The sequence below is a fragment of the Schistocerca gregaria genome, chromosome 4 (assembly GCF_023897955.1).
Source record: "Schistocerca gregaria isolate iqSchGreg1 chromosome 4, iqSchGreg1.2, whole genome shotgun sequence".
In the NCBI taxonomy this organism is placed as follows: Eukaryota; Metazoa; Arthropoda; class Insecta; order Orthoptera; family Acrididae; genus Schistocerca; species Schistocerca gregaria.
In genome coordinates, this window is record NC_064923.1 from 712,286,083 (window position 1) to 712,303,279 (window position 17,197).

General features: G+C 44.1%; 1 protein-coding gene across 1 annotated transcript in view; it reads left to right on the plus strand.

Annotated features, from left to right (window-relative positions):
* LOC126267447 (uncharacterized) overlaps nt 1-13,952 on the plus strand; it is a 56,270-nt gene extending 42,318 nt beyond the window's left edge. The window contains exon 5 of the mRNA XM_049972716.1: nt 13,616-13,952. Coding sequence (XP_049828673.1) covers nt 13,616-13,702 — 87 coding nt within the window. The 3' untranslated portion in view covers nt 13,703-13,952. The remainder of the gene's footprint in view (nt 1-13,615) is intronic.
* The last annotated feature ends 3,245 nt before the right edge of the window (nt 13,953-17,197 follow it).

Consider the following 17,197-nt stretch of genomic DNA (forward strand, 5'->3'; position numbering starts at 1 on the left):
CAAAATAGTCATGCCACTCTGAGGAACGGTTCTACCCGAAAGCCGTCAAATAAAGTCATTGGTTTATCAGCTGGTGGCTTCTTGTTTGGTGAACAAAACAGCACTTGTGCGGTACTCCTATTGATTTGCGGTATATTCGCACTCTTACTGCGTGACTTTATGTCCCAATTAATGGATACAGCCTACTCCTCGCCGCCGGCCGCTTCTTTTCCCAGTTCAACAGTGGCGGTGCTAGCAGTCAACACGACGTGTCTGCAGCAGGCGCCATCTGGTCCCACCAGTGACGCACTTCCCAGTAACCACGATCACTGGTACTGTAGGAAGTAGCCGTGCCGTTCGGCACTGTGCTTTACTATGAGGCATTTCTGGAAGCCTTTTTGCAGCCCAAAATCGTTTCGTTCCCTGTATGACTCCCTGTCTCCTCTTCTCTGTGAAGCCACTGCTCTACTCCTGCTCATTGCGGAAGCCTTTGAAATTCTTTGTCAGTGATATGTACTTTAAATATTTAGAAATTTACTGCTGTTTCCCTCCAAAGCTACTGAGGCCCCTCTTTACTTCCCTGAACCGTTTGTAAGAGGTTTCGGGTCTGTTGCTCAGAATGAAAAATAATCCTCGTTAATCTTGATCCATCCATGATCAATAGGCGTTCGTTACCCCTGTACAACTGCCCCTTGCCTCTCAGTCTGTACTATCCGTCTATCATTTTAGGGCTTTTTATTTTCGGAAGAATCTTGTGCTCAAACATTTTTACGTTTCATGTTCTTTCATATATTATGTTATGTATTCACATTTTGCACCAAACGGGTGTTACATAGGCGCAAAGTTGAGTTAGTACCATGGTGGTCATACACCCCTACCAACTTTATTTGTGAGAATGGGCGAGGAGAAGTGGTAACAGGTAAGTATAGCTCCCCATATCTGGGGCAGTTTCAGCTAAACTTGGAAAGTACAGAACATATTAGTTTAAAAAAAAACACGCTTTTGCGGTAAAACACGCCTCACACACTTAAGGTATAGGTGTGTAGTGGATGATAGTAAAAAAAATAGCCGTAAACCAACTATATTAATGTCAAATTCACAGTTTTCAGGGCCGCTAGGGTGACTGGTGACAACCTATTGTGATGTTTAACACCTTCATAGTTGGATGTGACGGTAGAAAGCAGTGACACGTAAAAGTAAGACGGTGGAAAGCAGTGACACGTAAAAGTAAATTTCTAAATAGTTAAAGTACATATCACTGACAAGGTATGGTGGTCACTTGACTCGTTAGTGGTCAGAATCCACATAACTAGCGTATGTACTTGTGTTGTTTTTCAGTACGTACTACCAAACGTATTGAAAAAGTTTCGTAGAGAGAACTATTCAAAACACTTGGTCCAACTACACCAACTCACCAGTTGCATCGTACCATCAAAATTTTGGAAGAGTTGGCTGCTCTTGCTCATTCTAGATTTTCTACACGTTATTTTAACCATTCCTGTGGCCTTTTTAATGTACCTGACCTGAAAACCAAGAACACTGTTTCTAAGGGAGGTTCCTGCGCCTCATATTTCAAATGAAATTGTCGTGGCTACCATACCTAAGTAACAGAAAAACAACTTACTTCAAAATACTGAATATTTTCAAGTGTCCTAGTCACAGCTCATGGGGAGCGGCATGCCCGTGTCTTCTCTGGTTTTATAAACCTTCTTTACTACCCTGGTTAGAGTACAGATCAACGGGACCTAGTCATTTCAAGATTCTTGTTGCTATTCATCTCAATGTGATCACCCTTGTCACAGGTGCCTAGAAGTCAAGTCCTGTACCTGGCATCTGTGGTGTTGACGCTGGGGACCTACCACCTTACGTTCGGCGGCAAATCTTTATGGTGTGACTGGCTTACCGGTTCTCTGCTGCTCCACACGAATCATACCAAACCGTTGCTCGACCTCCCGCGCAAACAATATTTTCAAATCATGTGCGAACAAAGGCCCTTTTGGGATCCATGCAAAGATTAATTTGGCAGCACCTAGTGTCGGTCAAATACCAACACAAAGCCAGGGATGGACCTCACTTCGCAGCTGGCTACCTAAGGCGCCGAGAAGTATTTTAGACTTTGTGGTACAGGAGGGACAGCACTGATACGCGTGTTTTTAGTTTTAATGAAATTCTGAATGAACACCACAGCTGTGTAGTTATACACTGATGAGCCAGAACATTATCACCAACTGCTAAATAGATCGTTTGTCCGTCTTGGGAACGACATGCTTCACTGGTTCTGCATATCAGGGATCGGACGGTTTTTAGAAGGTTCTTGGACGTATATGGAATTAGATGTCTACATACAGGTCATATAATTAGCGTAAATAATGGGACGCTGATTTGCGTACGTGGCGACGGCGCCCGATAGCGACCCAAATAGGTTCCATAGGATTTACATCAAGCGAATTTAGTCGCCGAGACATGAACTTGAATTCGCTTTAATGCTCCTCAAACCACTGTAGCACGGTCCTGGTTCCGAGACACGGACATTTATACGGCTGAAAGATGACATCGCCATAGGAGAAAACATCAAGCTTCAAGGGACGCAGTTGGTTCGCAGCTGCCAGCGTGACTTCGATACCACAAAAGGTCCCACGCAAACGCAAGAGAGTGTCTCGCGTAGCATAACACTGCTCCCATCACCCTGCGTCCGTAGCGCGCTGCACGTTTCGAGCCGGCTTTCACCACGATGACGGCGTTTGTGGAGACGACCATCGACCTAGCGCAGCAAAAATGTGACTCATCCGAAGAGCCGACACGTTCCCATTGATCGAAGGTTGAATCTCGATATCCAGTTGACGATGATCGTTGGGTATACATGTGAAGACATATAGGTGGTGCGCTGTGGAGCTCCATGTTCAACAATGTACGATGAACAGTGTGCTCAGAAAAACCTGCGCGTGCACCAGCATTGTGATCTTCTGACAGATGTGCCGCATATCCCTATCTATCCTACTTTACAAAGCCTCCGAACCCCGCGTTCAGTGAAGAGTCGTGGACATCCAACGATTTAGCGCCTAGTGGTAGTTTCTCTGTCCTTCTACGTCTTTCGGTATATCATCACGAGAGTGGCACGTGAACATTCAGTAACTTCACCGTTTTCGAAATACTCGTTCACAGCTCTGCGCAATAATAATCTGCCTTTGTCAGAGTTGCTTATCTCAATGGATTTCCCCATTTGCTGCCAATAACTTCGCTATCCCCGTCCATGTCTACACATCTTTCGTATAGCGTCACGTGACCCCGACGCCAGGTGGCGTTCTTCGCCTCGGCGGGAAGTGGTCATAACGTTTTGGCTTATCAGTGTGCCTACCGAAGGCTCGAAGCAGGGACGCTCTCAACTTCTCAGACTGTGTCCTCAAGGTTCGTTTACTAAACGAGTCTATTATATATGATACAGAGGAACATGCAATCTTGAGGGCACTGGACTAGTTGGGACATATCTGTAGGGAGAAAATCCTCGCCTGTTCCGACTCCCAAAATACCCTTCAACGTTTCAACTAATTTACATAGCCACGAGACTCCCATGTCCTCCTGCAATATCTGAAGAGGGAGATGTCCTTCTACTGGGTACTAAGGGACATGATAATTCAGGGAAATTAATCAGTTTATGTGGCACCAAAAGAAGCGAGCCTTCTAAATCAGGTCGCTCGGTGGGCTGCCACCTCCCTTTGGTATATCCTGCTGAGGTACTGGCTGGAAGCGACGGACCGTAATTTGTGATTGGTAAAAGCGACAACTCGCCATTCTGTACCTCCTGCAGCCCACTACGGCAACAAGAACTACTACTCACTCGCCCTCGGATTCGGCAGAGTCCAATGATGCATTGATTGCTGCTCGACAGACCCCGTAGTGTATGCCGCTTATGGTGTGCATACAGGGTTAAGTGTACCATTGTCGGCCGGGGTGGCCGAGCGGTTCTAGGTGCTATAGTCTGCGCTACGGTCTTAGGTTCGAATCCTGCCTCGGTCATGGATGTGTGTGATGTCCTTAGGTTAGTTAAGTTTAGGTAGTTCTAAGTTCTAGGGGACTGATGACCTCAGAAGTTAAGTACCATAGTGCTAAGAGCCATTTTAACCATTTTTGAAGTTTACTATTAATAAACAAGTTGGCATTGAGGATCAATGAACTGGGTTTTCTTATGTAATCCACTTTAAGAAATTTATCATTTTCATAGTACGATTATTTAAAATAATTTGAATTTTCGTACACTAATTCCTTACCTCAGCCAATCAGTGGCTGCCACATTCTGTCTTTCCGAAATCCTGATGAAGAAGAGATGAGGAAAGGCAAGAAAATTTTCTGAGGGCTTTCTTCGCTCGCGAAAACTTTACAATATGTTGATATTGCCATGTGTCTACAGGCTATATAAATTCTATTAATACGACATCTTAAAAAGTATGTGCATACTCTGCAAATGTATGGTTATAAGATTGTAACCAGAGGCTAAAGTACATAAAACTGGCCGTGCTGTCGTAACTTACAATAGCTATTTGTACAGTAAATGCAAGTAAAACCACTCATTGTGTATATCCGCTTAGATTCTCTTACTTTGCAGTATAGAGGCCTTTGGTAGGTGACCCCTGGCAGCGTTACGTTAAGCGAGTGGGTTGTTGTCAGGATGGTGACCGATATTCGCTCACGGGAACATTAATAATAGTCATACATTATACTGAAGAGCAAACTATGCCACTCTGTGTGGCAACACCCACCTGGGCGAATGCTGGCAGCAGCGAGTGTGGCTGCATTAATGCAATAGCGAGCCAGTGGCCAATTATGACGCTGGTGGCTAGGCGGGAATGCTGATGTGCGGAGGTCACGGCAGCACGTAATCCCTCCGGGCATCGCCCTGCTGTTCAATGCAGGGCGCACCAAAGTGCGCAGTATCCTGCTGTGATCCTTGCAGAGGAAGGCTTCTCCCAACATTGGTGTCCGTCCTCGTGAGGTGAAGCATACAGAATTAGATTGCCCATCCATGTGGAGGCGGCTAGCAGCCGCAATGACCTTTCCTTCAGCTGTGTCTGAAGCTAATCCAGAGGTGGCCCTTTAGTTGCAATTATCCCCTACTACGATTGGCGGATGCCAAATCCTAGAGTCTTCATGCACGACCATATCGTCCTATCGAACGCTACGTACCTTACCTGGTAGATGGTGCTGTCACACTGCCATCTCTTTGGCTAAAATGATTGGTGTTTATACAGCTACAGTGCTGGCTTTTGTTTCGCCAAAGCACCACCTCCCCGCGCACACGCTCAAAAGCGAGCCCAGAGCTGGGAGGTGTGGCAACCGGCCAAGCGATGTCGTAGCCGCTATTTCTTTCTTCTGTATCGCCGTTATTTTGTTGCTGGCCATCGTCTCGGACCGTCATGCGAAAATTGACCAGTGGCTTTTCTGCGTCTGATGTAATGGTATTCTGTTCCGCTTCGTGCTCACCGGTTTCTATTCCGTTTTGCAATAGCCTTGTAAGATTCTTAACTTTATTCAGTTGCGCCAAAAAATAACGGTGGTGCTACACAGCTCCCTTCTCTCGGAGGTCCTGTCTCTGGATCTTAGAGTAATTTTGCAAGACTCTACATACATGCCCAAAGAGATAGCTGTGTACAGTATATTTCCTTAAGACTGTCAGTTTCATTGACTGTATACATAATGTGTAATATCAGCCCCTCTCGCTTCTTATTGAAACATGACCAATAACGTCTTTAAATGTACCCTTGCTAACTAGCGCAGTAATGATACCAGATTCTTCACTCTTGTTTATCATTCCGTAAAAACTACTTGTGAATAAATCGATCAGCAAAGTAGTTACACTTGCCACAACTCCGTGTAAACCTAATATATTTAATTGACTCCTCGTATAAATAATTACGAATAATGTTTCCCTCTTAACAAAATTTCCCTAACACATTGTTTTCATAAAACAATTTCCCACTTAGCTCTGTTTCATGATCGACAGATAGTCCAAAACTAGTTCCCAATAATTACTTATAACAAAATAACATTATTTCAAGTACACAAAAAGATAACAACTGATAACACTGACTCTTACATGTGCACTTACCCACTGTCAAATCTCCAACGTGCTGCAACTCAAGTAAATCCGTTACTATCGTGACAGAAATAACCGCTCAAGCGTACTATGTTTGATCTCATCGGTGCATTACAGCACAAGAAAAGAATCTGAAACGGCATTAACAAAATATGTCAATCACTGAAAACATATTCCTACCACTAATCACAAGAAACGTTCACAGAAAATAACTCCGTCCGAACAGGCTTCGGAACGCCCAACGGTACCGATGAAGCACCGTGTCACCCTCAGCCGATAGGTTTCTACGGATGCGGATATGGAGCAGCATGTGGACTGCACACCGCTCTCCCGGCCGTTATCACATTTCACGACTCAATCAATTAGCTCCTCAGTTGCTCTCACAAGGGCTGAGTGCGCACGCCGCTTGCGAACAGCGCTCGGCAGACCTGGTCGGTCACCCATCCAAGTGCTAGCCCAGGTCGACAGCTTTTACCTTTGGTCGTCTGACGGGTACAGGTGTCACTACGGCGGCAAGGCCGTTGGGCATACGAAATAATGAACTCCTTTATACCACCAACAACAAATATGGAACAAACCAAAATAATATCAGAGAACTCATTCTCTTAATAAATTACCCATAAAAATCATCTGTTAACAGTAAATTGTGTATGTTCATTCATTTCTCATTTTCTGCATCGCTTTTCATCTATCTAATGGTTTCTTAACCGTCTATTCCTGTATATCAGCCGGAACTGTTTGTCGAAAACGCTCTCATAAATCTATGCTAACGCTAAGCCCACATAAGATACCACCGCACATGTCATTGACAGGAGTTTCCACTTTCCTCTCCCAACGTAATGCAACTCACAAATTTAGTTCTTCGCGTAATGCTACGCTTTCTTCTTCCCTCGAAACTTTCTGGTGCCCATGCACTAAATCACGAGAATTTAGTCTTACCGTTCTTTTCCGAACATTTACTGGTTTGTCCCTCAAGATCGACGAACCTTGCAGCAGTATGCCGCTCGCAACAGTTCCACTAGCTGGGAAAATGTTCCGCTGAGATCTACAAGAGTCACCGAAGTTCGGTTTTGGCATTCACTAGAGGGCTCAGAATTTTAGCGTGTAACATGCCGGTGTGTTCTATGTCGGTGCGTGCGAAACAGACTTTTGTATTCGAGTTTATAATCGCAGGAACCGGGGCGCCAACTGAAATCCATACAAGAATGAAAGCTTTGTACGGTTACAATTATATAGACAAGGGTAATAGGCATCGTTGTGACGTTCATTCTTGTATTAAAGGGAACAGTGGTACCAACGTCGACATGTGTGACAGGGCTTGGAGCAGACAATCATGCACGGCACCCGTCGAGACTCCTCGGATTCTAGCTAGTGAACTCACCAGAAAAAATCGTCGTATGGCACACACACAGCTCTCAGGTAAGTGTAGCATACCACGAGAGCGTGTACAGGCCATACTTGAAGAAATGCGGTGCAGAAATTTTTGTGCACGGTGTGTGCCTCCAATCCTCCCTCCCGACAAGAAAGAGAGGAGTCTGGAGATCTGTCTACAATTTCTTTGTGCTTTTAATGTGAGGTAGATGTGACTCGTGATGAAAATTTCTTTCACCATTTAGAACACCTTGTTCCCCTCTCTGACACCAAAATGTGAAGTTCTGGTCACATGGCCCCTACAGGGGTGAGTCGATGTGGTGGGTTATTGACAGGATGACGACCGAGTCTCGCTCCATAGAATTATCAATACAAAAATTTTTTATAATAGAAAACACTCCTACATTTTATCGAAGAACAAACTACCGGGAGGTTACAATTAACGTGGCGATGTTCCGAGTGCTGCAGTGTTCGCTGTGTATTTCCCAGGACGCTAAAGCGTCATAGGTACACTACTGTTCATTAAAAGTCATACACCACGAATGTGGCGTGCTACAGACGTGAAACTGAACCGACAAGAAGAAGATGTCGTGATATGCAAATGATTAGCTATTCAGAGCATTCACACAAGGTTGACGCCGGTAGCGACACATACAACATGCTGACATGAGGGAAGTTTCCAACCGATTTCTCATACACAAACAGCAGTTGACCGCCGTTGGTGAAAAGTTGTTGTGATGCCTCGTATAAGGAGGAGAAATGCGTACCATCACGTTTCCGACTTTGATAAAGGTCGGATTGTAGCCTATCGCGATTCCGGTTTATCGTATGGCGACATTGGTGCTCGCGTTGGTCAAGATCGAATGACTGTTAGCAGAATATGGAATCGGTGGGTTCGGGAGGGTAATAGAGAACGCCGTGCTGGATCCCAACGGCCTCGTATCACTAGCAGTCGAGATGACAGGCATCTTATCCGCATGACTGTAACGGATCGTGCAGCCACGTCTCGATCCCTGCGTCAACAGATGGAGAGGTTCGCAAGACCACAACCATCTGCACGAATAGTTCGACGACGTTTGCAGCAGCATGGACTATCAACTCGGTGACCATAGATGCGGTTACCCTTGACGCTGCATCAGAGACAGAAGCGCCTGCAGTGACACACGAATGGCAGAACGTCATTTTTTCGGATGAATCCAGGTTATGTTTACAGCATCATGATGGTGGCGTCCGTGTTTGGTGACATCGCGGTGAACGCACATTGGAAGCGTGTATTCGTCATCGCCATACTGGCGTATCACTTGGCGTGACGGTATGGGGTGCCATTGGTTACACGTCTCGGTCATCTCTTGTTCGCATTGACGGCACTTTGAACAGTGGACGTTACATTTCAGATGTGTTACGACCTCTTGGCTCTACCCTTCATTCGATCCCTGAAAAACCCTACATTTCAGCAAGATAATGCACGACCGCATGTTGCAGGTCTTGTACGGGATACAGAAAATGTTCGACTGATGCCCTGGCCAGCACATTCTCTAGATCTGTCACCAATTGAAAACGTCTGGTTAATGGTGGCTGAGCAACTGGTTCGTCACAATATGCCAGTCACTACTCTTGATGAACTGTGGTACCGTGTTGAAGCTGCATGGACAGCTGTACCTGTACACGCCATCCAAGCTCTGTTTGACTCAATGCCCACCCAGGCGTATCAAGGCCGTTATTACGGCCAGAGGTGGTAGTTTTGGATACTGATTTCTCAGGATCTATGCACCCAAATTTCGTGAAAATGTAGTCACAGGTCAGTTCTAGGATAATATATTTGTCCAATGACTAACCGTGCATTTATTCTTGGTGTATCAATTTTAATGGCCAGTAGTGTATGTTCCTTAATCGGTGCGCTCGTGGAGTATGTTAAAATAAATAATAGTCCCACTTTCTGCCATCAGGTGCTGTAAGAAGTCAAAATGAGGTGTGGGTTCACGAAAAGGGGGAATGATCAAACATCGTTAAGCTGGTTCTGGCACATTTGTTAGGAATGGTAACAAGTTCAAAACACACGTTCAGTATGGTCTCCCGATTCAGCAATATGTTCCATCCTTAACACTGCTTGGTCGATAGTTTGCTGCCAGTGTATAGCGTAATCTGAGCGAAATGTCATTGTGTGCTATCCTTCAGGAAGAGGGCGAGTACATGCCTGATAGACGCGATCTTTCAGATAGCACCACAAACAGAAATCACATGGGTTGGGGATGCAGATGTCTCTATACACCTAACAGGCCTACGAGGTGTCATCTCCTCGAATAAAAGTGGACCGAGAATGAAGGGCTTGAGAAAGCACAACATGCAGTCACATAAGCTAATGGCAGTGTATGTTCATGCTGAACGATTATCGCAGTAGAACCCCCTATGAGACAGTTTTGTTCTTTCACGTCACAATGCTGAGTAAAATGTGCCTCTCTGTCGCAAGAATATTCCCCAGCCACATGTCATCCATTTCCATTCGTGCCGAAACACGAAAAGTAACGACGTCTTAGTCTATCTTGGGGCTTCATTTGCTTCACGTTGTGAAACTTACTGGGCTGTCAGTGTAAAATCCACAGCAAAACCTTTTGACAGACAATTTTCATTGCAAAGCTCGAGCACCAGAATTTGAGGCATGTGCTGCACGGTCGGCTATAGTTACACAGAAACTTCATCAACAACTGCCACGGAAATGGGCCGCATCCCTCTGCCTGTTGCGTCACCTAATTCACCTGTTTCACTTGTGTCTTCAAATTTCTGTATCATATTCTTTAGCCATTTATTGATATGAGGGCTCATTGCAGCTGTTATTGTCGGCGATGTCCGCCTGCGTAGCTGGGTGGTAACGTGCTCGCCTCCCATGCAAATGGGCCCGGGTTGCATTCCAGGCTGGTTTGAAGATTTTCTCCTCTCGGGGACTGGGTGTTGTGTTGTCGTCATCATTATTTCATCCTCATCACCAGCGCACAAGTCGCCCAATGTGGGATCGACTGAAATAAGACTTGCACTTGGCTGCCGAACTTCCTCCAGGCTAACGACGCCATGCGCTCAGTTCCATTTCATTTCATTTGTCGGCAATATTCCCACAGTGCACGGTCTTTTTCTCAATAGTCACTGCGTTCCGTAGGGGTACTTCGATCTTCTTAACCGTTTACAACAACAGCCAGTTCGCAAAAGAAACCAACATGTGTTGCCAAGCGACAAACAGCAGCTGACATCAAAACAGGTAACACGTCACATTCTGAATGTTTACAGCGCCACCTGGTGGTGGCAGAAAGTAGAACTACTATTTATTCGGTATACTCCACGAGCCCTCCAATTAGTGAACTATCTACTATGTTTGAAGGTCCTACAATGTATACAGCCCAGTCTGTAGCACTCGGAACACCTTCATTAATTACAACCACCCAGTACAACACTTAAAGCGACGCAATGTGGGCAAATGCTCGTGACAGTGAATGTGGCGGCATTAATGCAACAAGTGGCCAGCTATTATGATGCAAGCAGATAGGTATGAATCCTAACATTACAGAGGCCATGACAGCACATATGTGGGAAGAGTTCTACAGCTCAAGGCAAGGCATCCAGATTGCGCTGGAGTCCATTGTGTTTGTTCAGAGGAGGGCACCCTCAGCAGTGGTGTCTACCCTTGCGAGCAGAGGTGTACTGCATCACTATGCCCACCCAGGCACTGCCCTGGTCTCAGTGGTCCACAGTGGTGGACTTAGTGTCAGCAGTAGGCTAGCAGTTCGTGGAATACCAAGTCACTAAGCCTGCGGTTAGTGGAATGCCAAGAATTGTGGTGGCTGTACACTGGTCAGCGTCAACTGTCGACCAGCATGGACCTCCTCCCGTAGACGGTGCCATCAGACTGTCATTACTTTGGCTATAAATGATGAATAATTATTCGGGTTCTGTGCCCATTTGTTATGCTGAATCATCACTTCAAACCACATATGTCACAACAATCTGCACTCATACATTCATTAAGTATATTCCCTTACAGGGGAGACAATTTAATTGAAAGGCGCTTCCCAGTGTCGGCGAATAAATACGCTATGTCAGTGCTGGTGTTGTTAAGAAGTACGACGCAAACTTCTCTCGGAAGCACTGAGACATATGGATGACAACATATGGAAGTTTGAGTCTGGTAGTGAGTCGTGCTCAGGTAGTCCAATGTAAGGCGATCGCTCGCAATAAGCAGTAAATCCGCGTTCGATTGTCACTTCGGCACAGTTTTTCACTATAGCCATTCTCTTAGATACCTGACGGTTGTCCGTATTCGCAAATGCGAATACATTTCATGTATTTCACGGCTATAGCCACCGTAGTGCCTGTACCTTCGGTCACGTATGTATGTCCGGAGGAACTTCGTACCATACTTATGAACGGCAAGGCACTGCAGTATCGTTAAGGGCGATTTGGTCAGCTTCGCGCAAACTCTACCACGCCGTTTTTCAACTGTCGGGGAGCCTCGCTGTTTTACTCGTCACCACCGAAAAATAGTGACGACATTTCTGTAGCAACTTCTGTCTTAATATCCCGTTCAGGTTTCATTAACTTTTAGAGTCAGTCTACAATGGCTATTACTTCGCACAGTGAACCGTATATGTTGTGAGTCAGTAGCGTAGTTATCGAGAATCGTCGACTGAATCGTGATTCCTGTGTGGATGAGACATGTTACATTCTTTCGCAAAACTGTAAAGTCTTTATGTGTAAAGAGCCTGGATGAAGACTTGAAAGATCCCAATAGCAAAGTGTGAGAACTGATCTAGTTATTGAATTCACACGTATTATAAAAATCGGTGTATGTATGTATATATACATTCTGAACAGCTGGACCGACTTCAGCCAATCTTGGCACACATGTCACTTACCGTTTGGAAGGAACCGCTGTAGAGGTAATAAGTACCTACATGTCAAAGGGTAGGTTGGGGTTGAAAAAGCAGAGTAGCCCGCATCGAGCAAATACCAATATTTTATTCATCCAGTACTTGAGAATGACAGCATCTAGTGTCTTGCAACAAATTTTTACCCATGATTTAAAACCTTTACGAAACTTTCTTGCAAAAATGATGAAAGAAAAAAGTTTATCGCTTACTACATTGTCGCTGTTCATGCAAAAAATACTGTCGTATAAAGATAACATCTTAGTTTATTCCTTCATTCATACAAATTCTGTTTGCAGCATATTTCGCAGACAAAGTTCGCATATGCCGCTGAATTAACCTAGGAACTATATTATTGTAAGGCACGTGGTCCAGGGGATATGGCGTCATAAAAATTGAGCTGTGTGAAGAAGAAACAGAACTTCAAAATTGGTGGAGATACAGGAGAAATACATGTGACACATGTTAAGCATATGTGAAGTACATGTGTATGTGTGTACATGGCAAAGCCATAGGTGAAATTCTGCACCTAATACCTGTACCTATTTCAACCAAATTTGCCACCAATGTTACTTACGATCTGGAAAAAAAACCAGGGCGTAAAAACCAGCAAACATCTATTGTGCTGGGATTGACACCGTAGAGAGAGAAAAGGGGGAAGAAGATGAGCAGGGAGAGGGGGACGATAAGATTGATAGACAAAATGGAGGGGTGGAGATGGACAGAGAGAGCTGGTGGAGGAAATGGGAGAAGAAGATGGACAAACAGTGGGCGTGGAGGAGAAAGAGAGGGTTGGAGGTGATGAACAGAGCGGGAAGAAGCAGATGTGCTTCTAGAGGGCCATTCAGCTGATTGTAGTTGGTGTTCGCATCGAAACAATAGCGAGTAAGTGAATGAAGAAAAATTAGTTTGATGAATAGTAACTAATGTTTATTCCAAAATTACAGAAGAAAGTGATTTATCCAGGAGATGCACAGTTTACTCTGCTAACTGAGAAGAGGTTGACAGGCAGCAGCTTACGCCATAGATTTTTGTTCTTCACACATCATTCATGTGAAGGTTTTCCCATTCTTTTATTAGTAGCTTACAACCTTGGTTATTACACATGGAATGCTACTCCAGGCAACATCAGTTATTTTTCAAAACAGTTTGACACCCATTTCTGTTTTCTTTATGACAAGTTCTCGTTTTCTTCTGTTATTTGTGCCACCTGTAGAGACCCGTTTTTTACTGTAAATTTCATATGTAAATTTTTTTCTTTTTTCAGCTGCTCGTCAGCGTGTTGCACCCTCAGTTCTTCCCGCCAGCACAGCGCAGAGGTCTCCTCGCCTTGGCGCATGATGCATTGAGTTAAAAGTGTCTCCATCGGCCCAACGGGATTTCCGTCACCATCAGTAACGACACGTATCCTATAACAATGCATTTGTACCCCTCACTTCCGCACAGAGAAATATAACGAGTGAATAAAGTAAAAATAATGCCGATATTTCTCACTGGTCCTTAGACAGCATGAACAAACAACTTGAAATGCTGCGCTACCAGGAAAAAATTACAATTAAACTATTTTTACACTTGACCCAGAGTATTATACACATTTCTACGCAATAATCACAAAAGATTTGTGGCTGCTTTATCCAGCTGCTTTCAGAAATAGCTATTGATTTTGTCAGTACCCTTTTTACACTTCAGTGGTACCTAATACTTGTACCGAAAGCACAATTATTTATCCATGCTGTCTCATTATAGAAGGGTGACTCTAGTTTCGGTACTATGTAAACGTGCTCAACAAGTTGCGTGTATGATTTTCTCGCACGACAATATTTAAAATTTTTTCTGCTTTAAACTAGGTCCAAATGAAAAATCTACGTTCAAAATTAACAGCCCCACATGAATAAGGTCATATATTACAGAGGCTTGAAACACGGTTGTTTCTTTTAAAGATTTATCTTAGGAGTCTGAACTGGGTTGTCAGAAAAAATGGGGTGTTCCTTTTAAAGATTTATTGTTTCTCATTACCGTGGTTGGGCTTTAATTCGTACTCTAAGCTGTCATGTTTGTTTCAAGAAATGAAATTTATATTATTGTATACGGCCAATGAATAAGATTCAGCCCTCGCGGTTGAAGGCGCCATGTCACGGATTGCGCGGCCCCTCCCGCTGGAGAATCGACTCCTTCCTCGAGCATGGATGTGTGTGCTGTTCATAGAACAAGTTAGTTTAAGTGGTGTGTAAGACTAGGGACCGATGACCTCAGCAGTTTGGTCCGTTACGAATTCATATACATGAATAGGATTCGCCGAAAGGATAACTTGGATGTCTTCAAGCTAACCTGCAGTGGGACTGTGCCTTTAAGGATTTTGCTCAGACGTTCAGTTCGTACCACACTCGCTAATTTGAGTCTTGTTCTTTTCCTGAGCATACATACGTTCCGTTTACACTGTAGCTTCAAGGATAAGCATGTAGGAGCGGCTGGGAAAAGCAATTGCGTGAGATAAGGAGACATCTAAGGGGAACCAAGTTTATTGATAATGTACTCTACGGAGCGACAAAACGTTTTGGTTTGAGCGCGTTGCTGCAGCGTATATGCGAAATAGTGCGACTCCATAGCGGGTATACAAAAACTGAGATGTAGTGCAAGGAGTCATGTGGCATTCGTGTCTTTCTAGTGTGCGAACGGTAAATGTGGACATCTGAAATATGGTGACGTTATAACCAAATCCGTCCAAACAAGACCACTTCGAAAGCCACCGCTGTGGAATGATGCGCGACAAGGGATGCAGCTGTTTCTTCATAACATACGTCACCATATTGCAAATGTCGTAACGCATAATTTACGCCAACTCGACTAGGTGACAGACGAGCACCTGCCCTATAGCCTTCATCTCTCGTCATGCCATTATCGCCGTTCGGTGTCTTAAAACAAACTTTGAAGGGTCGACGATTTCTGTCGGACAAGTATGTACACCAGGGAGTTACGGACTCCTTCACGCAGCACGACACGATGTTTCATCAAACAGATATCTTCAGCCTGATCCATCAGTGGGATGATTGATTCAACGGGTTGATTTCGCCTGATTCGCATATCGATTCAGGACTCTACTGTCTTATTTATTCTAATGGAATATTGAGTCCGCATCTATATACATTCAGGACACGTGCACAATTCAAAACATTCGCAATACAAATAGAGCTAAATAGTTCCAACGGCTCTGAGCACCATGGGAATTAACATCTGAGGTCATCAGTCCCCTAGACGTAGAACTACTTAAACGTAACTAACCTAAGCACAGCACACACATCCATGCCCGAGGCAGGATTCGAGCCTGCGACCGTAGCAGCAGCGCGGTTCCGGACTGAAGCGCCTAGAACCGCTCAGATACAGCGGACGGCCACAAACAGAGCTACAAGATTTAACATTGGATTGTGTTCCTTAACAATTCGTTAACTGAATGGACTCTTAAAATAGATCATAATGGAATTATTGGGGGTATTGATTCTATCGTAAGTTGGTTAGCCTCGCGCTCGAGCCAGGGAAACAACACGCTCAATAAGACAAGGTTCGTTTAACGAAGACGCTTACATGCAGTCAGAGGACAGGCACCGTTTAAATCTGCAACCTAGTACCATGAAAACATTTAGAGAACTAGAAACCTGGTCTGGGAGGGTTACTGGGCCTGAGAAATGATATTCTCCACGCATACTGGTATTGATACGGCACACAGTTCCGCGTTCTAGAACTAAAGCAGCATTTTGTGACAACTGTTGAACCAAGACACACTCGCCTAGCGTGACTAACAAGGAAGCATCACCAACTTGACTTCATAGTTCACGGAGAAAAAGGCACACATCCAAGGTATCGTTCCCAGAAATCGACCCCGATCAAAAATTTGGGCCATAATTGTGCTAGTACATGCAGCTATGACTTCTCAAAGCAGACCTCTTAAAGTTTCACGTACACCAGTACACCATCTGTTTGTCACTCGCTTCGACACCGATTAGTCGCCTAATGCCTGCGCGGGAAGTACTGTACACTAGAGCGACAAGAAAAGCTCTCCTATTCGTGGGACGTTGAAATTTATGGAAGAGGAGAGGGAAGGCGTATAAGCATTCCCAAAATATTTTGGAATATTAATCGATAACACAGTTTACTCGAAAAATAGTAAGTGAAATGAGTACATTGTGGTGATACATGTTTAAGGAGTGGAGGGATGCGTGTATTTGACACAGATGAGATGAACTTTCCTTATTCACATTTGGTAAAATCAGTAGCACCTACAAGGAGCTTTTGGCGGCTCTTCCATATAGCAACGAGAGAGTAACTGCACCATACAAAGTCAGATACAACAGACTTGCGGAAAGGTCCTGCAGTATATCCTGAAACAGAGGTCCATATAAGTCATAGGCCCTTAAAGTCACAGAATATTAACTGGCAACAGTAACAGTAGGTATTTCTGTCATCTAACATAGAAGGAAAAAGACAGGTTAAAGTCATTTACACAAACATTGTGATTCACAAACTTTAGATTATTTAGTAATAATTTCGTCAGCAGCTTGATATAACATACTATAACAATCTGCAACTTCAAAATTCTAAACTGACTGCGCTATTTGGATCTGAATTTTACGACTCTGAAAAATTTATTACTCTAGAATGACCTACAAGTCTTAAAATTTAATTTAAAAAGGAACTCTATGGGCTTGGAAGCATATCTTAATAAGATCTCCAACGATTTTAATTATTTTAAATTTTTTAAACATTTAAATTTGAAAATCGAAGCTAATTAATAACAGATAGCACTTGCAAGATACGTCTTTATACCTTACTGATCAGCATCGGCAACAAAGACATA